We start from the raw sequence: 26827 nt of genomic DNA, 5'->3' as shown, positions 1-26827 counted from the left end.
AGTTTCTCCTTAGGGAGAGCTCCTAGACGCTGAGTGAGGAGACTCAAATGGCCATGCACGCTCCTCTAGGTAATATGCAAATAAGGGAGATGGAATAAAACCTCTACAGTGCCACCTATTGCAAGGCAGCATTCCTTCAAGTCAAAGTCAGACTTTTTATACAAGCCTTGTAACAATGACCGGGAATTAAAAACAAAGCCAGACTCCATGTACATACAGCTGTTTCAGGGTTTTTGCCCTTCATAGGTGTACAGTAGGAGTCTGTATGTACATGGAGTCTGGCTTTGTTTGAAAGTCTTCCTGTATAGTTATACCTTATAGCTCAGGTTTACAGTACATTAATGGACTGCTGTGTACAAACAGATTAAGGCTGCCATCCTGTTTGCCGCTATTCCTGTCACAATACTTGCAACAGATTTCCCATTGTTATGATCAGAAGAAATTCTCCTGCTGTACCATCATCTCCTATCTTCTGACTTGTTCTTATGACAATTGTTATGCAACTCTCTCAAAGCTGATCCATTAGAGTGGGTCACGTGGCCACACTGCTCATCCTAACCTTGTTTGGGAGGACTTCCCCATTGGTTAGCCTCTCTTTAAATGTTGCTCATCTTTGCAGTGTGCTGCTGGTTATAACGAAAACTATGTGCATTTAAATCCAGTATTCCTTCTTACTTGTTGTATTTTGTTCTATCTTGGGTTGCCCTTGTCAGTGCAGTCTTGTTCCTATCGTTATGTCTAGTCAAGTCCTTGATTACTAGCCATGTGTTTTTTGTCTGATCTTTGTGACTGCCTAGGCTTGAAGATTTGTTTCATAGTTCAGCTTTATTTTGTTTGACTTTCTTGTCTTTAGGTCCTAGAGTCGTTTCATTGTTTGTTAGAAGCAGTGTTTTAGAAAGGGTTTCCATTAGGGGTGCCTGAGGGTTAATCAGGAACAGTGATGTTTGGTGTTAGGGTCAGTCTGAGGGATAACTTAGGGAACAGGCTTAGTGAGACCTAGAGTTAGAGTTGCAGAGATTGTGAGGTTGTTATTTCTGTTTTCGTCTGCTACATTATCAGACTATCATCATCATCGGTTGCCATCACCATTAAGTTACTGTGATCTGTTGGTGAGTTCCTCGACTTGCATTTGTGTTTCGTATTGCTGTTCAGATGCGCTTCATATATTTATTCAATCAATCAACTGACTGGTTCTTACACAATTCACTCCTATAAAGTCTCAGGGGAAAATCTGAGTATTGGGTGACATTGTTAACACCCAGGAAAGGCGACTGCTATAAATGAAAACAAGTTTTGCCATCTAGTATCTCACTGGTGTTGTTATACCCATTCCTGACACAATGCCCATTACTGTAACAATGACCAATGCAATCCATAGATGCCCCATTTCTGTTTCTATTTCTGTTAAAATGCCCCACGTCAATCATCATGCCCTCATGCCAGCCACAGACGTCCCCCATGTTAGCATCAATGCCCCCAAAGTTTCAGTCACTGGTATTTTCCAGACCTCAGCTGAATGAAAAAAATGTCCACAGAACATTTGGTAGTGTAGACCAATAAAATGTGGTATTATATTGCCAAAAACAGTTTACTTATACTTTGAGGGTAGGAAATAGCCCTAGTCCTTGGGGCCCAGTAGCAGACCCATCATTATCTGACTGTCAATAGTGACTGACAGTTGATTCTTAACTGATCGGACATAATAAACTTGCAACCTACAGCACTCCATTACATGGCTGAAACCCTCTCCATTGGTGTACCAATGAGACTCATGTAGAAGCAAGTAAGGAGAAGCATGGAGAATAAAGGGTGCTGCTGCAGATGTTCCCTTAGGGCACCTAAAGATAAGATGAAACTTAGAATGGTAACGGGTTTCTGAGTCGTAATGAAAAAGAAGTTGGTGCAACTGGGAAATGCATTATTATTAAAGCTTTTAATCCTACTATGTTGATGCGACACTGCAATGGCCCATTCATGTATCAGTAATCATGCAGATTGGCGAACAGATACAACTGGTTGACCTGACAGCAGCAGCAGCAAGGAAACAATTAGCAATTTTAAAGGTTATTATATTGACCTTCTCCTGTTTCCGCCCTCTACTAACCAACCTCATCCTTACATCTCCATTTTAGTGTGTGGCACTACCATTACTCCCAGACAGCACGCCCGCTGCCTTGGGGTTATATTTAAATCCGATCTCTCCTTTACCCCCTATATCCAATCTCTGGCCCGAACATGTCAGCTGCACCTCAGGAACATCGCAACAATACGCCCTTTTCTCACCATGGACATGCTAAAAACGCTCACTGTTGCCCTCATACACTCTCGGCTCGATTATTGTAACTCACTGCTGATCGGCCTCCCCTGCACCAGACTCTCCCCTCTCCAATTCATCCTGAATGCAGCATCCAGGCTCATCTTCCTGTCGAGCCGCTACTCGATGCCTCTGCCCTGTGTCGGTCACTGCACTGGTTGCCCATCGAATACAGAATACAATTTAAACTCACTACCCTCATCCACAAAGCCCTCCACAGCACTGTGCCGCCCTACATTGCTTCCCTCATCTCAATTCACCACCCAGACTAAGTGCCACTTTAATTCGAACCTCTCATTCCCGCCTCCAAGACTTCTCCAGAGCAGTATCTGTCCTCTGGAACGCGCTACCAAAAGCTATCCGGGCAATCACTGACACACTAAACTTCAGGCGTGCTCTAAAAACGCACCCCTTCAGGGAGGCATACAGTATCCCCTACACCAAACCCCTTTGTACTCCGCCTGATAACATGCTCCCTGTCCAACGGACTGCAACTCCTGCTTGCCATAATCAACCAGCACCTGCAGTCATACCGATTCAGCCACTATACCGTTCAACCTGACCATTGTCTATGTGTATAACATCGCTCACTCTCCACCTCGCCATACCGTGCACATCTCCAGCCCTTTACCTTCTGTGTCACCCCATTATTTGTAATATGTAAGCTCATTGGAGTAGGACCCTCACCTCTACTGTTTCCATCGATTACTTCATATAACTGTGGTCTTGTTTTTATTTCCCCTGTCTTGTAAGCTGTAAGCGCTGTGGAATATGTTGGCTCTATGATTATTATTATTATTATTATATTGAAAAGTTTATTATTTTAGCATTTTGGACTTGATTAAAAATTTTCTAGCCCCCAAAAATTCCTAAAAGTCTTGTAAAATGAATTCATCTCTGAATTTCTTCTTCATTTGAGAAGTTGATATCCTGTGATAACTACACATTACACAATGGTGAAATAGGAATGTTTGCTCTGCATTTCCTTTGTTTGCTGTCTTCTCTAACACTTATATCCCAGTGTAACAACTATGCATTAAAATCACAAAACCGACACAGCCTTAACAGCAAACACTGAGGGTTGAGGCCATGAATGCAAGTCAAATATTTTTGTTATATCTCCTGATCACAATAGGGAAGTTTTTCACAGTGAAATCGGTGTTTAAAATAACTTCTTCTTGTACAAAGGACTTCATCAATATGATTGGATCATCTTTAGTTTTTGTCTCTTAGACCTTATTCAGTATTTACACAGGTATTTTGGTGCCTAAAAACGCACCTAAAACGCGACCATGTGAAGCATTAGATTTCAATGGCTTCATTCAGATGAATGGGTTTTTTTTCAGTGTAAAATATACGCGCGTGAAAAAATAGAACAAACGCAACCATTTTAGGCCATATAATTTATGTGGGGTGCTAAAAGATAGATCTTGCCCTATCTTTTCATGTGATATGCAGCAAGCTCCCATAGACTTCCATGGCAGCTGGAAAAATGGGAGAGGGAGGGAGTTACCCTGCGTACAACGCTGGGAAAAGAAGACAGTTCGCCTTAATTAGGCATTTTAATGCCATTCCAAGGATTTCTGCGGATCGGTGCTTGACATCGCTTCAGCATATGTGTTAACATTCACGCAGCAGCGCCCCGTGTGAATGGCTTTAAATAAATTAATAAAATAAATAAATCTTGTTATTTGTATAGCACCAACTGCGCTTTCGAGTAATTTTTTTACTTATCACCCCCCACCAAGCTGGGTGCTCAGACACAAATTAAGATCGGAACTTGATTGTGGCAAAAAGTCGCTCATGCATATATATGCAGTGTACGGGTGAACGTAAAAACGTAAACGGTTGCGTGAAGGAGGCCTCAGGGCTCCTTCAGATGAGCATGTTTTGCAATGTTTTTGTGCTCAGGATAATCCTGTATGCATAACGCAGAAAACAGAACCCATAGATTTCAATGTGTTCATTCCTACTTCTTTTTTTATGTGCCGGCTATTTTGAAAAAAAGTCAGACCGGTTCTGTTTGATCCGTATTTGTGAACCAAAGAGCCTCGTAGAGGTCTATGGGAGCTTCGCAAATACGCACATCTGTACGCATGGGTATGTAGCTAAACACTGTGCATGCCTGTGATCACCGACACCTTGTTAGGCTAATAAGCCATTTAAATCAGGGCAGGCACAATACACTTGTTTTTTTCACACAAAAAATTGCACAGGAGCGAGCACATTACCAAATTTGAAGTAAATTAAAAAGGTGAAATCTGCTGCAGGCCCACACCAAAATCTGAGACAAGATTCGCAGCAAATCAGTAACATAATTTGCTAGTAAAAAGCCCCTGCAAGTACGTAGTGGCCGGTTGTTGGCCCTGCTTTACAGAATCGCATGTAAGGGTAGAGCTGCTATTACTATGCTTCATCCATAGAAAAATGCAGATCAGGCCGTGCCCCCCACTTGGTGCTAAGTGGCTGCTATTACTTATTTGAGGCCTGTCTAGGAAGAACGACACTTGCAAGAATAAGGGCTTCTTTAGACGACCGTATTTGCACATTGTTTTGAAGGTGTAAAATATATGTGCTTAATGTGCCGATAATGGAACCTGTTGACGTCAATAATTTGTTCTCATGAATGCTTTTTGTACAAAAAAATTGAACCTGCTCTATCTTTCTGCGTATTGTGCAGCAAAGTCTCCCATAGATGTCTATAGGAAGTACACAAATGCGCAATACGCTGTGCAAAACCACAGGGAAGGGAAAAATCTAGACCTCATTAGGCTAAATAGCCTTTTAAGTCAGGGCAGGGTGATGTTTTGCATGTGAACTGGCCCTGCGTGCACGAAAAGTACATTTCTATGCGCCGATATGCTCGCAAAGCAATCTCGTTCACTGAAGCTTACACAATTGTGCATACAGTCATCTGAAGAAGCCTTTAGACTAAGACCAGATGCACATGGGTTTATTTGCGCATGCAAAATTTACACACGCAATATGCAGAAAATAGAACCCATTGATTTCATGGCATTCATTCACATGTGCATATTTTTCTTGCGCACTTCAGATGCGCAAAAAAACACTGCGTGCTCTATTTTACTGCACATTGGTTCATTTTATGCTATTCCTAGTAGAGGACCTACAGGGGTGGCGCATGGTCTTCTTTGAATCCCCATATCAAATACCCTGTCCTCAGAAATTGTCCGCAGGATGCGCGCAGATGCGGATTCTGTTGCCTTTTTAACTGCAGTATACATTCTGCGGAACCTCTTGCAGAATTTATTGCATTTAACCCGCAGACTTTATTTGCAAAATTACATCCTGGATGTTGGTAATCCACAACAACAATTCCACAAGACGTCATTACTGCCGCAGCAGAAAGCTTTCCTCCAGAAAATGTAATCTTGCGGTTTTTAAGTAAAGATGTGCAGATTTTAACAGATTTTAATTCAAGCCCATAGACATAATTTTGTGAGGCAGAAATGTCCACTTATTCCAGCGCGGGTGAAAGGTCCCTTTCTGAGACACGGTGAATATATACCCCCACTGTATTATAGTAGGATACATCTATATCACGTTTTCTGTATTTTCAATGACTGAACTGAAAGCTCTCCAGCAGTGAAAGAGTTAAGTGGACTGCTGTTTTCACCAAGTTTGGTACTGTTTAGAAGATTAAAAATTTGCCATTGGATTAATGCATGCATGTAGATAAGACGTGATCCAGGAGATAATCCTCCGCAAGACAGGGTTTGGACAACTTGTTAGAACAAGTGTAAACCTGCAATTTCAGGGTCAGACATGGTAATCCCCTCTAACCTGATTCTTGGGGTTAAATTCAGAAGATAGCTTAACTATTAAGTAGAAAGTGTCTGCGGATGCCAATTTCCCTCACCTCCTCCCACTGGAGGGTGTGGTTCCCGTCTTCTTGGTCCTGTTATTAATGGCAGACACCACCTTTCTTGCACCAGTTCTGCTGTCACTGCCACCTGTCGGCTGCCCAACTCCCAGTCAATCCTGACTAGTTGCAGGCTACATAGGACCACTCCTCCCACTAGTAGGCGCCTAAACAAATAGTCTCTTAGTGCGTCAAGCTGTTAAAGTGACGTGTCTGATTTCCTGGATTTGTGCCTAATTGACTCGGCTTTCCCAATCTCTCTAGCTCTGACTTCGGCTTGTAATTGGATGATACTTTTTCCCTTTGCCCTAATCCTTGGCCTGACCAATCATTGTACAAGAATTCTAACTGTCCTAACTTTGGCTCTGTTCCTCGACCAGGTCTACAACTTCTTGTCCTGCATTATGGAAGTTCTGACTCAGTTGCCCCCTAACCGAGCCTATTTTTGTGGTTACGGTCTGGTGTTCACCGCAAAGAAGATCAGATCCTAACTGATGGAGTTAAAGGTTGAAAACCAAGGAACCACCGGTGCTGCTCCTAGATTTAGTCCCAAACCAGATTGGTTCTGAGGCACAGCGGATCCATATCTTCTGTCATTACACTAATGTCTTATTAATGTCATAAGATTTTCTGTGTTGAAGCAAATAAGGGTGCAAGGAAGACAAATCTGTGTATTCTCCTAATTCTCCAATGTACAGATAACTGATCTATTGGCTGCCAGACCTTTGTTTTGTAAATTGGGACAACAGGCTATAAGAAATCTAATATTCGCTGCTGCCCTTTAGGCTTTGATCAGATGGGCATGTTTTAGCTCCATTATGCAGCCTTGAAAATCACAGCCGCATAACTGGACAAAACAAAACCATTGATTTCAATGGTTTCGTTTCCAATATCAGGATTCCCGCGCGTTATTACTATGCACGAGAAAAGATAGGACTTGCCCTATCTTTCTCACATGCAGTTTATACTACATGAGGGAAAGATAGGACAGGAGGACCTATGTTTCTGTTTTTTTTCCAAACTCGCACACAATAGCACAGAGTTTGAATAGTCTGGAGAAAGAAATGGTACATGCGCTAATACGCTCCATAGCGGGAATCGTACTAGCGCATATGCCAACGAATTTTTGTCCTTATACATAAAAAAATGAAACAAAAAAAATATGTGAATTAACAAGGAATGAACAAATAGTGTGGACTCCCACTACTCCCTATCCAAGGGCAACAATCCAGCTTCCAGTTTTAGGCATGTGCTTCTGCTTTGATCTGCACCTGCAATCTTTCATCAGATCTATTATGTTTGATGAAAACACTTCGAGGAAACAAAAGACCTGAGGTTTTCAACAAAACTCCTAGGATCCCCTCAGCCGTGCGTTACACACTAAGGAATCATTTATACATACATAAATAAGCCTATTTTGAAATAACCCCTCCATAGAGACCCCTCTGTTGTTCAAAAGAGCTTCCTTCTGCCCTTTCTAGTAACTTAAAAGGGAATTTCCTTTTCTTTTAGCTTGGCCGCTACGAAGCATAGTTGTGCATGAACAAGGTAAAAATCTTTTTTTTTTTACGTTTCAAACTCAGAGCTACTCCGCACGAATTTGAACAAAAAAGGGTGAAAATAAGTCCTGCTCTTTCTTTCTCACGCATAGTATTAATGCACGAGAATACCGCTAGTGAAATGAAACCATTGAAATAAATGGTTTCGTTTCGTCCTGTTATGCGGCCATGATTTTCACGAATACATAACATGCCCATGTGTTTAATCCCTAAGATGCAACCTGGAAAAATAATAGTAACTCACTGAGGAAGAGGAGTCTAATATACTTATTGAATGCCCTTAACAATTTAGACACCTAAAATATATCCTTCAATAGAAATAATTAAAAATAGAGGGCCTTAGACTTAACACACAATTAGAACACGGTAACCCAAATATTGGGGTAACCATAAGACAAGAGCAAGAAGAATGGGGGAATCCCAAACACCAGTCAGATGAAGGGGGAGAGAGGACAAGTCAAAAAGTGGCGGGTCACAGGATTAGTGACCAGTCCAATTCAAGTAGACCTCTCCCAACCCTATGGTATCAAAGAGAGATATAGTCAGGAACCACTCCTATAAGACACTCCTTCCATAGAACCCTGTTGGACAATAATAGGAACAGGGATAATGAACTGAAGGTATAGAACAAGATCCACTAAGATTCCCTATTATTAGATGCAATCCCTCAGAAAGACTCAGTTTGTAGTTCTATGGGTACTTAGTTCACAATCTTACATAAAGATAACTAGTGAAAAACACTATGAGTTTCAGATCAAAGGGTATGGGTCCTCTCATTCATTAATAGGTGATACAAAGTACTATAACTCTCAGATGTTCAATTCATCATGGTAAAAGGGTCAATGAGTACCATAGGGAGCCATGAAAATAAAAAAGGAAGACAAAACCAAAAGCCCTGATGGTGGGCTGATAGTGATCAGTAATCCTGTGACATGATACTTTTTGACTTGTGCTCTCTCACCCTTCATCTGACTGGTGTTTGGATTCCCCCATTCTTCTTGCTCTTGTCTTATGGTTACTCCAATATTTGGGATACGGTGTTCTAATTGTGTGCTAAGTCTAAGGCCCTCTATTTTTAATTATTTCTATTCAGGGTGCGGGCAGACGAGCGCATAAACGGCGCGTTTTTGCGACCAAACGTATATACGTGACCATCTGAGGCAATGGTTTCGAATGTATTCGTTCACATGGGCGATTTTACGGCGCGTAAAAACGGCAATTCGAAAAAAAACGGAACATATGCGACCGAAATACGCGCCAACGCATATTCGATCGCCGAAAAGACCGTTTGCAAAGTAGGAACAAACGAAAATACGCTTTCTAGCTCTGGTCGTGATCGGTGAAAAACGATCGCTCGCGCGATTATACGTTGCGCTCGTGCGAACGTAAATACGCCTACCCTCGTCTGCCCGCACCCTAAAGGTTATATTTTAGGCATCTAAACTGAGAACTGCGGAAAAATAATAGAGATGCACAAATACACAGATTTATTATTTGACGTCTTCATTTATTGTTGGTACCAGCATAAAAAGATGCATTTCCAGGCAATACGCCTCTTCCTTAGTATTGCTGGGGATACACTATATAGTATATAATAAAAATAGGCATAGCAAAATATACAAATAATGTTAATAATAGTTGAATATTTCAAGGGTTATTTAAAGAATAAAGGGGAGCGATAGGGTAGGAGAAAGTAGTAAAGGACAGAAGGAGCACAGGGCTAAAAAAAGGGGGGAACAGAAATGAAAATGCAATATTAATTTTAGAATTAGAATAGTGAATTAAATAATATTCCTAGATGGGGAATGATTGTATAATATTTTGGAGAAAATGGTTCAGGTGAGCCTAATTATAAAAAACAATATTTAATCAAAACAATCAATAAAGCCAATTATAACAATTTCATACAAAGACACAATAAAAAGCATAAAACTGAATAGAATAAAGAGGTAAATGTTGGGGGATCGGGGTTGAAGTAAATGGGTACCAAATATATATTAGGAACACACATGGTTAAACAATTGAAATGTATAATTGATAATGAATACGTGAACACATATTAGTGAATTAAAATTCTTTTAATATTTTTTTTTATTCCCTTTTTTACCCCTGTGCTACTTCTATTCTTCACTACTTTCCCCTACTGTATGGCTCCCCTTTATTATTTTAATAACCCTTGAAATATTTGACTATTAAAATGATGTGTATATTTTGTTATCCCTATTTGCATTACACACTATATAGTGTGTCCCCAGCAATGCTGAGGAAGAAGCATATTGCATTGAAACATGTCTTCTTATGATAGTACCACCAATAAATGAAGACGTCAGATAATAAATCCATGACGTTGTGCATATCTATTATTTTACCGGTTTTCATTTTATTCCTAGTGTTCTTTCCCTTTTCACACTTTCATCACATCATGTCCACCGCTGCGAGCGTGGCGTAAACCCGGCTTGGCTGTACCCGAAGTTCCACAACAAGAGTTAGCTATACTTTGGGGAGTACCCCTGTTCCATCATGAGGGAGTTCCGAACTTCTTAATACAAAATATCTATTCCTTTACCATTAGGGATGCTCCACATCTTTTTTTCTTCTAGCTACTATCTATCACTAGAACAAAGTAGCAGCAGTGGTATGAATGTGCTGTTACACTCTGTCTCCATTTGGCATTACTTGTTTTTTTCTGGGCAACTACATGGCTATCCTTTGACTATATTTGCATCCATGTGGTCATTTAAGAAAAGCTGAGTAGAGCCAAAAGAAGACTATAAAGTACAATACAATTTAGTTTTATAACAGATTTGCCTACACAGCTTGTACTCATTGCACACAATGGTGCATGCCAATCAGGGGATGTGCCCTAGTACAGGTTTTGCACTGTGAGCCCCATCTCCAAGCTGTTCTGAGCATAATGAACTCCAGCAGGTGCAAATACATCTGTTTGTAGAAGTGGAAGTCGTGGGTGACTCATAATTCATCATTTTAAATATAGGTGTATTCTACACCCCTTTACTATAATTGTCTCTCTAATTCATTCACACAAAAAAAAAGCTCTCACCCTTGGGGTGCTTTCACACAGGTGGAGTTATTCCGTTATGCTATCCCAGAATTCCACACCAAAATTCACATAGCAATATGTGGGTTTTGATGCGGAATAGCCAACTAATCTGCATTAAAATCTGTATGCTAGCAGTGCTGAATATTCTGAATGTTCGCCCGTGTGAAAGCGCCCTTGTGCAATGCATATTGTGATGTACAAATGTGCATGTTTTATGCATATATTATCTCCAGTGAATGAGACCAGCCTGGGACAGATAGCAGACAAATGTTCAGGTGTCTTGTTTTCTCTCCTATTGTCCACATCTTATATAATTACCTTATCTGTTTGCAGAAGTCAGAATTTAATTTGCTGCCTATTTTTCCTTGTTTGCTCTCAATGTTTATTTTTATTATTCCCTTTTCTGCCAGTACTTTAAACGCAGATTACACAGTAATTTTATGAACAGGTACAAAGTATTGCTGAAAATAGAGCCATGCACTTAATAAATAATAGCTGACGGTGGCTGATGAATCAGACTAATTGAGAGTATAGTATATACCTAACACTTTATGTCAAATGCATATTGAATTATGTATTTATTGGTCTAGACTCTAGAGACATGATTTTGTCATATGTCAAATGGCCTGTATTATATGTAGTAAACTTTGTTTCTATTATCCCTAGTTCTTTTTTATTGCATTAATCTGTATTCGGTCATGCTCTAAATAATATATTCTTCTTTTGACAATAAGGCTGGTTTCCCATCTGCGTTAGATTTTGTGGTCTGTTCCGTCGCAGATCTGGCACAAAATACTGGGGAAAAAAATCTTGCATGCAGTTCTTTTTCTTCCAGCAAAATGTTCTGCAGCTGAGTGGGTGGTGAATGGACCCCAATATAGTCAATGGGGTCCATTCACACTGTTCAATTCCATCTTAAAACTGAGCCATTTGGCCAGGGGATTCCGCATTCTTGCTCCCAGAACAGAACAGTAAACCGGAACCCCCGAGCGCAGATGTGAAACCACCCTTAAATGGCCATTATTGTATAATACTTACGTAGCAATAAAGGTTTCTATTTGGTGTTTTCAGCAACTTCTGGTATCAGAATATTCAGAAATCAGATGTTTCTATTCTCTTAGAGGAAACTAAGTTAAGGCCATTTACACGGGACGAATGTCGAGCAGACGATGCCCAATACTCATCCCCGCATATACTCAACCGTGCTGCTGCATGGAAGCTAGTATCGTTGGCTCACAGTGGGGCGGCAGGAGGAGATTTCTCTCCTCGCGCTCCCAGGCCCCTCTCCATTCACTTAACATAGCGGCCTTTTCAGTACTGAATGGCTGCTATTTCCACTGAGTGATCAGCGATCTGCTCATCATCCATCGTTATGCAGCATAAAAGATGGACAATGAGCTGAACGATGAGCGTTCAGTGGAAATAGCACCTGTTCAGTACTGAACGTCCACTATGTTAAGTGAATGGAGAGGGGTGGGGAAGCGAAGAGAGAAATCTCCTCCTGCCGCCCCGCTGTGAGCCAACGATACTAACTCCCATGCAGCAGCACAGATGCGAGTATGTGCGGGGACGAGTGTTGGGCATCGTTTGCCCGAAATTCATCCTGTGTAAATGGGCCTCTACTTTTGACTCTTGATCTTTGGACAACATTAGCTCAACAGTTTTATCTCTGATATCCCTGATATAAACGACTTTTCATGTCCTTTTTTTATAACATTATTTTTATTGCTTGCTGAAAAAAATACCCCACACTAATAATAACCGATGCACGGATTGAAAAATTAGAAATGTACAGTGTAACAAATGAGTTTAATGACTAATTTGAACAATATCGGAGTATAAATTTTGTTATGGTGAAAGTAATAGTGAGCAAGAATGGACCGGCTCATCACAGTACCATTCTCTTAGGTAACATAGGTTCTGACAAAATAACAGATCCTTACAGTACAGGGACATAAAGGTCCATCAGTAGACAATCCCATCTGACTTTGCAGTCAATAGATTAACTGTAGTTTCTGCTTTTCATGGTTTTAATGACAATAAAATTAGATCTTTTAGGGATGTGACTTCCATGAAAGGAGATGTGCGCGTATCTATAGCCATAGGATAGGCTTGCGTAGACTTTATTATTTAAGCACTGCGGAATAAGTTGGCGCTATACAAATAAAGATTATTATCATTATTATTATTATTTACCCATTTCTTTTCAAAATGTTAACTTTTGGACATTCAAAGCATCGTAAAAGACTCAAATTGACACAAAGGTCATACGCATTTTTAAATAATGGTTTTGAAGACAAGAGTTTTTAGCTGAGCGTCTCTTTGTTGCCACCAATTAGATTGCAAGCTCATGTGCACAAAGCATTTATTGTCCGGATGAGCACAGAAAACGTGCCAGGAATTGATACAGATAAAGTACTGTTATTATTGTCATGCATCTTTGTCATCAATCATATCAGCCAAGCCCTGCATGCCTCCACTACACCCGTGCCAGACAGAGGGAGTGCAGTCATTTCTGGAACTCCTATCTCTTCTTCCTGTAGTGTAGAAAGCTTCGAGACACTGAGCTGTCAAACACTGGCAAGATAACACGGACAGGTGACTAGATATACTGTACTTGCTGAACAAATAGCTAGGACAAGAACATGGCATACAATCAGAATCAGGTAAGAGTTGTTATCAGCACTTTGTGTTATGGGCCATTGCGTTCATAGCAAAACATTGAACTTATTGACTTCAAATTGGAACTCTAAAACCTTCACAAAAGTTCAATACCAAATTTTACATGATGATCAAGCATAAGAGTTCATAAAACTGTTTCTTTGTTCGATCATCAAACGGTGTGAATATGCCCCCAATCAGCTGACAAATGAGCAAATGCTCCTTCCTCAATTGATAGGGTAGACAAACATTGAGATGTGTTGTGTTCTGTATGGGGGCAAACAATCGTAATAACTACAGATCATCTGCCCGTGTAAACATTATTAACTAATGCCAAATGACGTACTCATTGGGCAGATGATTTGCCCATGTCAAACCATACTTAGAGACAAAACCCTATGACTAGCAGCTAAAACTGGAGTCAGAAACGTATGACATGATCATAGTTTAATAGATTTTTTCGTCTTTTAATAACCCGTGTGACTCAATATGCCGTAATAGGAAGTGGCTTGCATTCTAGAAAAGCTTAGGGACCTCAAATGTAAAGTATCATTAGAAAAATAAAGCTGGCCATTATTGTAAACCATGAAATATACATATAGTCTTAAAACCTAAGAAGACATAGAGAACATTTGAATAGGCAGTGTCCAAACTGCAAGGAAGAGCCTCAGGATTCTATTATATCATCCTCTACCAGATTAGTATTTGCTTGCGAAATATTGACAATAAGCCATCCCCAATTATGTTTTAATTTTCCCATACTACCTCTAATCGTGTCTGCGTTCCTTTAGATGTCAGCCAACATACTTCTTTCCATTGAAAGCAAGGGTGCACTACGTCAAAAGTAATGTGCACGCCTGTTAGTTATTGGTTGATCTTTGCCTGAGTTGACAACTGTGAAATCACATTTCATGTCTTCAGTTACTATAAAAATAGAAACAAGCCTTCCGATTTGATTATAAAAATATATAAAGCTTTAGTGCAAACACTGCAATTACACCCTGTACCAAAAACTTTAGGCCACATCCGCATCATCCTGCCATGCCACATCATAGAGTGCTGACTGTAACAAACAACATACAACATGATCATGGGAATGACAATCATCGAAGTCTAATCTTGCTGCACGATTTGATGGCTTCGGGGTCCTGTTCTCTTCTATTGAGTTCAGGAGTGGATTATATGTGATGTTTTGTATGACTATGGTGGAAACAGAGATATTCCTAATGTGCAGGCATTACGCCTATCTGTAGGAGTACATCCCTTTGTGTTTTGCACGTTGCATTGGTCTCTTAGGGCAGCCTCACTTGGCCATAAGTGCATATATGTTCTCTATCACAAGGCGTATAAGCGTTATGCAGAGCGCACGATAGCGGGCTATTGCACACAGACTGGCACATTTTACTGTACTTTATTGTGCTGCTGGGACTACTCACATCAGCGTGGTCCCAGCAGTGCAATATTTGAGTGGGCAGGGCACGCTTAGTTAATAGGCTATTTAGCCTAATGAGCTCCAGATATGTTCTCTTTTTAACAGAATTGTGCATTTGCGCACTTTCCATAGACTTCTATGGGGCCCTTGGTGTGCAAATACACAGGAAAATAGAGCAAGTCCAACTTTTTGCGCACTTGAGATATGTGCATACAATAAAGGAAATGAGAAAGAACCCATTGAAATCAATGGGTTCTATTCTCTGTACAATCACACGCGGAAATAAGTCAGTCTGAAGTTGCCCTAAGAGAAGATGCACATGGCTGTATTACGAATAACTGTTGTTTGTATCCATAACACAGTACATACATGGAACCAACTTTGTGTGCCTGTGATTCTATGCAGATGTATTCATAAATTTCATTTTCACATGGATACACACAGAATCTATGGGGAAACAAAATAGTGAAAAACCTTATTGGGGAAGTTTTCTTCTCCAGTAGTGTTACATCTAGAGTAGAATACACATTGGAAATGTACTAATCATAGCATTTCCATTACTGGGCTTAGCATAATTTCCGCCCGTGCATGATGCACCTAAGGCCCCCTGTCCACAAGCGAGGCAAAATATCGCTAGTGATATCTTGCCGCTGGGGAGCAGGGGAGAGAACTGACAGTTCTCTGTGGTGAGCCCATCTGACAGATAGGCTCACTGCGGAGAATCGCTGCATGCCGTGATTTGAGTCCCGTGAGCGGAGGATCACTACAATTCTCCGCTCATGGACAGGGGGCTGCGCTTTCCATAGCAATGCTATGGAAAGCGTGCACTACGTTGCTGGTGGCTGGATTATCGCCATGAGTAACGCAATTCACTATTGTCCGTGGACAGGAGCCCTAAGGGCTCTTATCCACTCGTGTTTTTTTTAACGCTGTGATATCGCTGCGTTTTTTTAACGCTATGGTCAATGGGACTTTCTAATGTTAAAAATGCATCGGACAAATATTGCAAAGCACCGACTTGCGATGCGTTTTTAACATTAGAAAGTGCCATTGATAATCGCGTGAAAAAAAGGCAGCTATATTGCAGCTTTAAAAAAAACGCAAGTGGGTAGGAGCCCTAATACATGCACAAGCTTATACATATATTAGGCTGGATTCACACAGGGCGGATTTGCCGCAGAATGTCCGTGCAGACAATCACTGCGGCAAATCCACCTGCGGCCACTAATCTCGGGATTAGCCAGCCATGTCAACGAGATTTGTCAAAAATCTCATTCACATGGGGGCGGCGAATCCATTGCGGCAAAGCCGGCAGAAGCTGGCGCTGTGGCATGGATTCCCAGGACGCAGCATGTCCATTCTTTTTTTTTTCTGCTGCGGCCTCGCTCTCCTTTATGGGAGAGCCGTCCGCAACAGAAATGCATACCCCTAAGCCGCTCCAAAACCCACAGCTAAGTGCCGCAAAACCGCAAAATTTCCACCAAGAATACGACCCATGGGAACCCAGCCTATCAGCATATCTATGTGCCTACACAGTTTATGGTGTAATTATACATTATTCTGTTGGTTTGCGGCGGTCACGGCACCACCCCACAAGCCATGCACCTTTTTAGAAAAGTGATGAAACTGGCGCAAAGAACAAGAAAAGTCGCAAATTTTGTAAGTAAGTAAACCTTGCAACAAAATTTGCAACTTTTTCATGCCAGAGTTCTGATGTAGAAGCATTAATTAATTCCCCCATTGTATTGCTTCTAGGGTACTGTACAGATATACCATTTTGTTAAACACAGAGTGCCTATGGCTACATAATATGTAACTGTAGGAACCGCTTGTGCAGCCCTGCCATGTACATGGGGCTTTAAGGCCCCATACATATTAGACTACAATTATTCATACCTGCCAAAATCAGTAGGACCAGATGACTCTTATACGTACAGGGCCTCCCGAATTTCCTTCAATGGATTGTATCAGGAAAAGGAAGGATTGGGCACATTGAATGTCAACACCAGATCCCACAGCTTAGAGCCGTCTGGCTACTGCTTTTTTTTACAAGGCCCCTACATAAAACAAATGAAGACACTCAGTTGAACCAAGTTTTCATGTGTTTGGGTAATTCGGGAGAAATGGCAGTTGGCCGATCAAGCTTTTGGCCAAAGATGTGGTCTGAGACATGCCATAATTTAATCACGTGATGTAGCTGGTAAACAGTAGCACCAACATGGTACCACTAATAATTGCCAACAAGCACTGCCACAATATATGTGAAGACATCACCGGCTAGAAGAATAAAATGACAAGCAAAGCACAATCCTAGTTAAAAGTTTTCTTTTGAATAGTGACTCCACATGAACTTCAGAAAGTAATTTCTGCTACAAGAAGTCATCATTTTCATTATCGAAATTAATGTTGCTGTGCCAATGTAGCCATACCAATTTTAGTCCATATTGGCCATTCTAGTCATTCAAAATAACCGTACATTTTCAATAATACTGGACAATAGACAAAGGATATCTTAGTAGGAAATGTTCTTTCATGATTGGTTGTATGTGTACCGCAATATCTGACTGTACTGTTTACAATCAAATATTAGCAACTAAGTTCTTTCCAAATGATGGCTGTCTTTCATTGGTCAGTTAAAACGATTTTTCATTGGTAAATTAAACCCAACGGATGACCGATTTGGTTGAAATTGTCTGTTTTAATCTACTTTAGGGCTTATTCTCATGGATGATTTTAACATCCAAGTCATGTCCAAGTTTGAAACTGACAGAACTCAGACCCATTAAAGTCAATGTGTGTATTCATATGTGATATTTTTTGTGGACCTATGGTCTATGTGGAAAAAAAATCGTAGCATGTTCTATTCTATTTGCACATCAGTGCATTACTTTTTTTTATGCGTGCATTGACTTTAATGGGAGTTTTAAATAACATCTTCCGTTTTTTTCATGCACAAAATGGATTGTATTTGGTTGACACTCATGTGTCAAAAATGCTGTCCTAAAACAAAAACTGATATAAAATGCACATACACTGAGTGAAATTTGTCAGTATTGCACTGTCCAAAATGTGAATAAGGCCTCAGGCTAATATGTATAGCCAACTTAAAAAAAAAGGTGAAAAACAAATGTAAGGTGGCCAAATTAATGGTATTTAAAATTCCCACTGAGGTCAATGTGATTTTTTTTCATTTTTAATACACCCACTGACTTGAATGGGCAATTCAGATTCCAAGAATTGCATCAGAATAGGAAATGCTGTAATGCTTTTGTATGGACCAATGGTCGGTGAATAAAAAAAAATAAAATAAAAACAAATCACACCTGTGAACACATTCACTGACTTTAATGGGTCTGAGTTCTGTCAGCTTCAAACTTGGACAGAACTCTGACAATAAATTTGTCCATGTGACTAGGCCCTTAGTTGTCCTTGTTCACAATGCTATGATGATTTACCCTTTCAGTCATTGCTGATTTTCGGTTACCTTGTGGATCCGCATACGCCATGCTTCTCTGTCTTTGGATGCTTCCTTCAGATTTTCCACAGTCATGTTCGTGTCAGCCTTAATTATGTTTAGCCAGTGTGTTCTTTGGTGTCCTCTTCTTTTGGAGCCACTGACTGTGCCAAGCATTAACCCTTTGCAATCAAATTTTGGATTCAGGGTTTCCTAGAGGGCTTTCTCTTTCTGTCATTAGACAATGGCGCCATCTGCTGGCTAGAGCCAGTACTGCGGTATGGGACATGCTCGAGAGGCCCCCAACAACAGAGCAGCCAGTAATATACAGTAAGAATACCCTGCCGGACTTGTTCCAACATCGGAGCTGTACAACCTTCAATCAGAATGTCTTTAGACATCAGACAGTAGATTGGAAAGGGTTAATATTGTTTCAAGAGAATTAGCTCATATGACATGATTAAAGTATATTAAATAAATAAAGTGATGGTAACCACTGCCCTTTATATATGTGAGCAGAACACTACACTGTAAATGAGAGATCATATATAAAATAAAACTCACACTATGATTTCATTCTCCTCTTCATTCTTATTCCAGCAGCTATATTTCAGTATTAACTAACATAGTAAAATAATATGTAAGGCTGAAACGAGACATATGTCCATCCAGTTCAGCCAATGTTGATCCAGAGGAAGGCAAAAAAAACAAACAATGAAGTAGAAGCTAATTTTCCTCATTTAAGGAAAAAAATACCTTCCTGACTCCAATCTGGCAATCGGAATAGTCCTCGGACCACCGACCCTTCTGAGTAATCAGTGATATAAGATATAATATTGTAACAATCAAGAAAGGCATCCAGGCCCCTCTTATACTCTTTTACAGAGTTTGCCATCACCACATCCTCCGGCAGAGAGTTCCATAGTCTCACTGCTCTTACAGTAAAGAACGCCCTTCTATGTTGGTGACGAAACCTTCTTTCCTCTAGATTTATATGACAGTCCTGAATATAAATAGATGATGGCAGAGATCTGTGTAGTGTACCTTGATATATTTATACATAGTTGCCTAATCAGAGTATGTACCATTAATAACCACCCTCTATTTCCTATTGCTTAGCCAGTTATTTACTTTTTTCAGAACAGTATCAAACACCTTGGAAAAATCAAAGCCCTGGGATCAAAAGCCCAGGGCTGTTCATATAACTTGTACCCCCTGCCCTCATATACACTATATGGAAAAAGGTATTTGGACTGCATGTTTTTCAGAAAAAGTGCTTTATTCTTCTATTTAGTAAGATGTCGGCCCTCCTTTTGCTTGTATTACAGTGGCAACATGATGAGGCATACTTTCCACAAGTTTTCTGTAAGCCTGGGCAGGAATAGCCGCCATTGCTCCTACAAGGCTGTGAGAAGAGATTGTTGTGAAGATGGGCGTAGATGGCGGTGTCATACCTGTCGCTCCAGTTCGTCCCACAAGTACTTGATCGGATGAATGAATAGCTATTACGAAATGAGCAGCTTTTACTTTTACCCATGCCCTTCCCAGCATGCCGTTCGGCAAACTCAGCATTTGCATATTTGATGAAAAACATGCAGTGTCCAAATACTTTTGTCCATATAGTGTATATGACGCATCATCACCCCCAACCACAGTAGAATACTCTCAGTCTCAGAAGCTCCTGTAGTGTTCACAGGCTGGTTCATCATTCACACGACCACTACAGCCAACCCCTGGCCTACGCCATTATGTCTTCATGAATAGCATGTGACGATTTAAGCTATTGATTGTCTTCCGTGAGCAGGTGAATGGTGAACTGGCCAGTACACACTGCAGGAGCTTCTGGGACCAAAGCGGTGGCACTGAACCTGAAGGATAGTTAAAGGAGAGTATAGTTTTTGCTTTATTTTATACTGTTAGAATGCATTTGCACATGGTGGATTTTGGTGAGGTCCCTCAGCAGATTTCATCTTTTCAATTGAAGGGGTGAAGCCTGTTGCAGATCTCCGTCAAAATCCATATGAATGGTACAGATTTTTCGCAGTGGAAAAATCCACATCAATATTTGGGTGAATCAAAAAGAGGTGGCTCCATGTCTAACTATTTATCTATTCGAGTGACTGAGAACGATGTCACATAGGTGTCTTTAATCAACTAAATGTAGGCTTTTCTACTCTGACTGAGTGATTAGAACCATAGATTTGAGGCTAAAACTAAGAGCTGTCATTGAATTTCTGCAAAAGAGAGGTGTGCACCTAAGGAAATACATAACCGGCAGAAGAACGTTTATGAGGACACGTGCAGTGCATCAGCACTATCTTGAACTGTGCTGCATCTGTCGCCTCGAATCAACTCATCAGCACATTCATGGTTCTCATCGGTGACTGATATGGGCAGACAGCCACTCCTTGACTTATCTGCAATTTTGGTTTTTCCTGCTTGAACCCTCCTCACCCAACGCCGCACATTGTGAATGTCCATTATAGTGTCCTCATAAACATTCTTGAGCTGATTATGGACTTCCTTAGGTTCACACCCCTCTTTTGCCAAAAATTCAATGATAGCTCTTTGTTTAAGCCTCAGAACCATGGTTGTAAGCACTCAATCTGTAAAAGAAAAGCATACATTAGTAGAGTAAGGACATCTATATAACATCGTTCATAGCCATTTACAGACACTCGAGTAGATAAAAAGATACAGACACGGAGGCATTCATTTTTGAGATAGATAGATGAACAGAATCAGCTTTGCTACAGATAGATAGATAGATAGATATTAGATAGAAAGATAAAGCACGAGATATGAGAGAGAGAGATATTCCTATCACCACTATAATGACATATTTGTTTCTTTTTTATATATTAGCTTATTAAAGGATTGCCTTCCACTTCTACTATTAAGGGCCAAACCATGAACAAGGCTCGGCCTCGATACATAGTTGACCGATCTACGTACTCCCTTGACCTTTTCAATGAAGAATATGAGAAGAAAAATCGCAGTTACCCAGTGGGTGGGAAAGCAAGGAAATTGTTCAGGTAATGTCTAGAAAGATATCATATTATGTATAATGTAAGCCGACGCTGAGGCTAAGTGAACCATACACACCAGCTATCTCCCCTGAATCCACCATTAATATACCTGGGCTATTCTTGGTGTTATGTTAATGCTGTGCCTAGCAGTCTAAAGGTGTCCATACTCATTAGGCTAAAGTTGATGAAAATAGATGACTTCAAAGGAATGTTTCCAGAAAAAAACGTTTATCCATTGTCTAGTGTGATTGAACTTCTATCTAATGTGTATGGCCACCCTAATTTCAACAATCAGATATATCCCCACTTCTGCTCTTCTTCGGACAGACACAGAGCTTGCAGCTGCATCGCCCCTTCTCCCTACTCTCAACTGCATTACTGTGGATTTTTAAAGGGGTTCTGACATGATAAAAAAAATTTTTACTTACCTTGCCTGGCCAGGACCGATTGCCAGGCATGTCCCCTCCATCAGGCATTTTCTTCTGTGGCTTCTAGAAGCAGAGCTGGAGCGGTCAAAATGACCACTTTCTTCTCTGCTCCATCCGTCAGCCACTTCCGAGCTGAACGGACGGGCGCCATGTCACAAGCAGTGCTTGCTGTGGGCGGCCTGTCCGTCCTGGATGAACTGCAAGATCTGCGCATGTGCAGTTGAGAGGCGGCCCGTCCTGACTTCTGTCAAAAGGCACCTGTCTTCTGCGCCTGCACGCAATCCCGGAGAGGGGCGGCCTGTCCTGGCTCATCAGAGGAAGAAGAAAGCCTGCTGGGAGATAACCACCACTGCACAACAACAACAGGAAAAAAGGTAAGCATAGGTTTTTATGCTTTAACACGCCAAAAATCGTGGGTTCCCTGTGTCCATTAGGCAGACCAGGGAACAATGGCTGTTAAAGCATAAAAACCTTATTCGTGTCAGATCCCCTTTAAGTGTTGAGGATATTTCTAAACATTAGTAGAGAACCTGTAGATGGAAAAACAGGGGCTGCAGACTGCTGGAAGATGAGAAAGTTGCTACATTTCTTTAGTAAGGTACATTACAGCAAAGGTAAAACTTGATGTAACTAGGCCCAGTGTAAAATCTGTAACAGAACCCTCATTTACCATAAACCAAGTGTAATACTAGTAGCTTTTATGTAGCAGAGGGGACTTTACAGGGCTTTAAGGCTTAGACTGGCTTCACATCTGCATTGGAACCTCCAGTCAGATCAAGCACTGAATACCGGAATACAAAAAGCTGCATGCTAAAAGCTGAGCAGGAAAAGAACGGAATCCATTATAGTCAATGGGGTCCATTCAGTACTGTTCATCCTGAAACATAAACATTTGGCCACGGGCATTCCCCTCTTCTACTCCCTGAATGGAGTAGGAAAGCAGGACCTCCAATGTAGGTGTGAAACCACCCTTCGCTGCACCCTTTATAGCTACACCTCTATATTAAGGCCCATTTAGACGGGACGAATGTCGGGCAAACGATGCCTGACACCCGTCCCCACATGAACTCGCTCCTGTGCTGTGGCACGGGAGCCAGTTTTGCTGGCTTGCTCTCAGAACGGCCAGCAGGGGGGCTGGGAGGCTGCAGGAGATTTCACTCCTCACTCTCCCCCGACCCTCTTCATTGATTTAACATAGTGGCCATTCAATACTGAACGGCTGCTATTTACACTGAAGATCAGCAATCAGCTCATCGTCCATCGTTTATGCAGCATAAATGATTGACAATGAGCTGAACGCTGATCACTCAGTGTAAATAGCAGCCATTCAGTACCGAATGGCCGCTATGTTAAGTGAAGGGAGGGGGGCGGGGGAGAGCGAGGAGAGAAATCTCCTGCAGCCGCCCCACTGTGAGCTAGCAATACTAGCTGCCATGCAGCAGCACAAGAGCTAGTATGTGCGGGGACGAGTGTCAAGCGTTTACAGAGAATCATATATTATCTTCTGTATTTGTGTGTTTCTTTCAGTTGGACGCCAGCCAAATTCAAATCTCTTATTTTTGGTCTCTTCCCTATACTAACTTGGGTACCAAAATATAACATAAAAGAATATGCCCTCCCAGATATACTTGGTGGTGTCAGTGCTGGAACCATCCAGGTCCCACAAGGTAAGTTGGGACTTTATCTTGCATAAGCATTTAGTTAGTTGCCTACTAAGACAGATGTTGTCAGTTTTTCTTCACCTTTATGATTGCAGGCATGGCTTTTGCCCTTCTTGCTAACCTCCCACCTGTGAATGGACTATACTCTTCCTTCTTTCCACTTGTCACCTACTTTTTCCTGGGAGGAATTCCACAGATGGTACCAGGTAAGACATTCTAGTTGGTTTCTGGGATCTGGGATATGATGCTATGTCATTCCCTGTAACCCAACATTCCCAATTCATTATAGGAACGTTTGCTGTCATTAGTATAATAGTGGGAAATGTGTGTATGCAGCTGGCTCCAGAGTCCGATTATCAGAAACTGAATGAAACCACAAATATCACTATAACAGACACGGAGGGGATGAACCAAGCAAGATTGCAGGTTTCAGCAACATTGGCATGTCTGACAGCAATTATACAGGTCAGTATGATTTACAAATAGCACAACATGCTGCTAATATAGTAAGATTTGAATAGGTAAAAGTTTATTAAGTTAGTAGTATTGTTATTATTGTTGCTATTATTTAGTAGGTTAACATAACATAAGCCCTTAATTTTAACAATTCCTTTATTTTGTCCTCCCTTTAAGATTGCATTGGGCTTTGTGCAGTTTGGCTTTGTTGCCATATATCTGTCTGAATCCTTCATCCGTGGTTTTATGACAGCCGCTGGCTTGCAAATACTTATATCTGTTCTCAAGTATATATTTGGAATCGCAGTACCACCATATAGCGGTCCTCTGGCTATAGTTTATGTAAGTATATATAGTCACCCTCAGATTAAAATCGACAAGAGTATTCCATGCATAAACATAACTCATGTACGTTGCTCCTTGTAGACCTTCATAGACATATGCAAGAATCTCCCACATACCAACGTGGCCTCCTTGGTCTTTGCTTTGGTCAGCTCAGTCCTACTTATCATCGTCAAAGAGCTGAACCTCAAATATATGCATAAGATTCGCTTTCCTATTCCCATGGAGATCATTATAGTACGTATCCTTCTTATCAATGAACATCATTTTGTTATATACATTTTCATTTCCACTTCTGTCACAGCATCTCAGGAGCAATTGTCTGTATTGTTCTTTCAGGTCATAATTGCTACGGCCGTCTCTGGTAGTTTTAACCTTCCTGATAAATATCAAATGAATATAGTGGGCCAAATACCTTTAGGGTAAGTAGTTAAACTCTGACAAGACAAAAGGGTAGCTCTGCCTATAACCGCTTTACCAATAAGGTGTCCTACTCTCACTTGAAAAAAATATACAAAAGTTGTGGTAATGGTCGTTCATTACTTCGATTCTCCGGCTTTATTCCAGAGTCAGTTGAAAACAGTCAATAATTAGAAGATTGTGTGTTTTATTAGTATGACATGACTGCAAAGTAAATCATTTTCTAGACTTTTTGCCAATGAAAACTACAGAACTGTGTAAAAGTTTTAGGCAGGTGTAGAAAAAAATGCTGCGAAGTAAGAATGGTTTCAAAAATAGAAGTGTTAAGTTTTGTGTCAAATAAAATGCAATGTGAACCAACAAAAAGAGAATTCTAAATCAAATCAGTATTTGGTGTGACCGCCCTTTGCTTTCAAAACAGCATCAGCTCTTCTAGGTACACTTGCACACAGTTTTTGAAGGGACTCAGCAGAGTTATTTTCAACCATCTTGGAGAACTAAGCACAGATCTTCTGTGGATGTAGCTTGCTCAGATCCTTCTGTGTCTTCATGTAATCCCAAACAGACTGGGTGATGATGAGATCAGGACTCTGTGGGGCCATACCACCACTTTTAGGACCCCCAGTTCTTCTTCATGCTGAAGATTGTTTCTAATGACATTGGCTGGATGAATGGGGTTGTTATCCTGCTGCAGAATAAATTTGGAGTCCGATGCCTACTGTTTTAAAAAATGTTTACTTTGTAGCATTTTTTCCACACTTGCCTAAAACTTTTAAGGCCCTTTTAGACACAATGATTTTCGTTCAAAAATCGCTCAAAGCCATCTTTTGAGCGATAATCGTTGTGTCTAACTGCACTGACATTGTGCAGTTTTTGTTAAGCCGTCGCTGATCTTTCAGCATGCTGAAAGATCAGTGATCAGTTATCAGGAATTCACAGCGGGATACTATTGTTTCAGCTGTATCCTGCTTCCTGAAAACAGGCGGGGTATGAAGAACAGAGTGGTCCAGCTGTGTTCTTCATCCCCCACTCGGAGCGTTGGCTGTATAACAGCCGGGCGCTCAGAGCTGGGGACAGCTGGATGCCAAAGACAAGTGGCCCTGCTTGTCTTCTGCATCCCCTGCTCGGAGCGCAAGGTGATCGCTCAACGTTTGAGTGATCGCCTTGCATTGTAAAAAAGCACACAACGATTATCACTTAAAACATTGCCCTATGCCCTCCTTCACACCAATTGCTACCTCTCCACAAAGACTGCTGCCTAAGTACCCTTCTCTCACAGACTGCTGCATCCTCCACACATACTTCTCCCTATGCCCTCTGTCTAACACTTCCTTCCATGTGCTCCACTAGTAGTTCAGCTTCCTGTATCCTCCTTGCTCTGATCATCACAGCAGGAACGTGATAGGAAGGACTGTACCATTGTAACTGTATGACTGCACAGTTCTCCCTATGACTAGGCAGAGCAATTTTGGAGCAATCTGCTCTATCAGTAAAGGGTGAAGAGGCTCAAAGAAAATAATCTTTACATTTTTTACAGGTTTCCTGCTCCTACTTTACCTACTGTAAGTCAATGGGGTGACATGATTGGGACAGCATTTTCTCTTGCTATTGTTGGCTATGTGATAAACCTTGCCATGGGCAGGACTTTAGGAGCAAAACATGGCTATGATGTTGACCCAAACCAGGTAAGACTTCCATAAATACAACAGTTTGTTATCAAATGATGTTTCTATACCTACCTGTGGCCTTCATTGACCAATTGTAATTGTGTAGTAGGTGCTCATTCACATGAGTCTTTGATTTCAGTGGGTTTGTTCATAAGTGTATTTTTTCACGCAGAACCTGCATATTTGTGCACCATGTCAATAAGCCTGTCTGCATTATTTTTTTGCGTGTGCAAATACACAGTGTAGTTGCACATATAAAAACACTCTGGGTGACCGAAAAATGCGGATGTAAGAGTATTTGCATGACCAAAATGCACTCACTCCCGTATGATTGAGCCCGGATAGTGATCCTATAGTGTCTCCAGTAGTAACAATGGCCCCCATAATGGCCCCAGTAGTAATATGGACCCCCCATAACGGCCCTAGTAGTAATAATGTCACCTATATTGGCACCAGTAGT

At 41.0% G+C, this 26827-nt stretch overlaps 1 protein-coding gene across 1 annotated transcript in view; it reads left to right on the top strand.

Annotated features, from left to right (window-relative positions):
• The window catches only part of SLC26A9 (solute carrier family 26 member 9), a 91278-nt gene that overhangs the window by 28640 nt on the left and 35811 nt on the right, over positions 1-26827 (top strand). Inside the window, exons 2-9 of the mRNA XM_066600186.1 lie at positions 21230-21399; positions 23349-23488; positions 23578-23688; positions 23772-23947; positions 24116-24280; positions 24365-24517; positions 24620-24702; positions 26238-26385. Coding sequence (XP_066456283.1) covers positions 21275-21399; positions 23349-23488; positions 23578-23688; positions 23772-23947; positions 24116-24280; positions 24365-24517; positions 24620-24702; positions 26238-26385 — 1101 coding nt within the window. The 5' untranslated portion in view covers positions 21230-21274. The remainder of the gene's footprint in view (positions 1-21229; positions 21400-23348; positions 23489-23577; positions 23689-23771; positions 23948-24115; positions 24281-24364; positions 24518-24619; positions 24703-26237; positions 26386-26827) is intronic.

The sequence above is a fragment of the Eleutherodactylus coqui genome, chromosome 4 (assembly GCF_035609145.1).
Source record: "Eleutherodactylus coqui strain aEleCoq1 chromosome 4, aEleCoq1.hap1, whole genome shotgun sequence".
In the NCBI taxonomy this organism is placed as follows: domain Eukaryota; kingdom Metazoa; phylum Chordata; class Amphibia; order Anura; family Eleutherodactylidae; genus Eleutherodactylus; species Eleutherodactylus coqui.
Note: the sequence above shows the minus strand (reverse complement) of the source record. Positions and strands in the feature narration are given on the sequence as shown.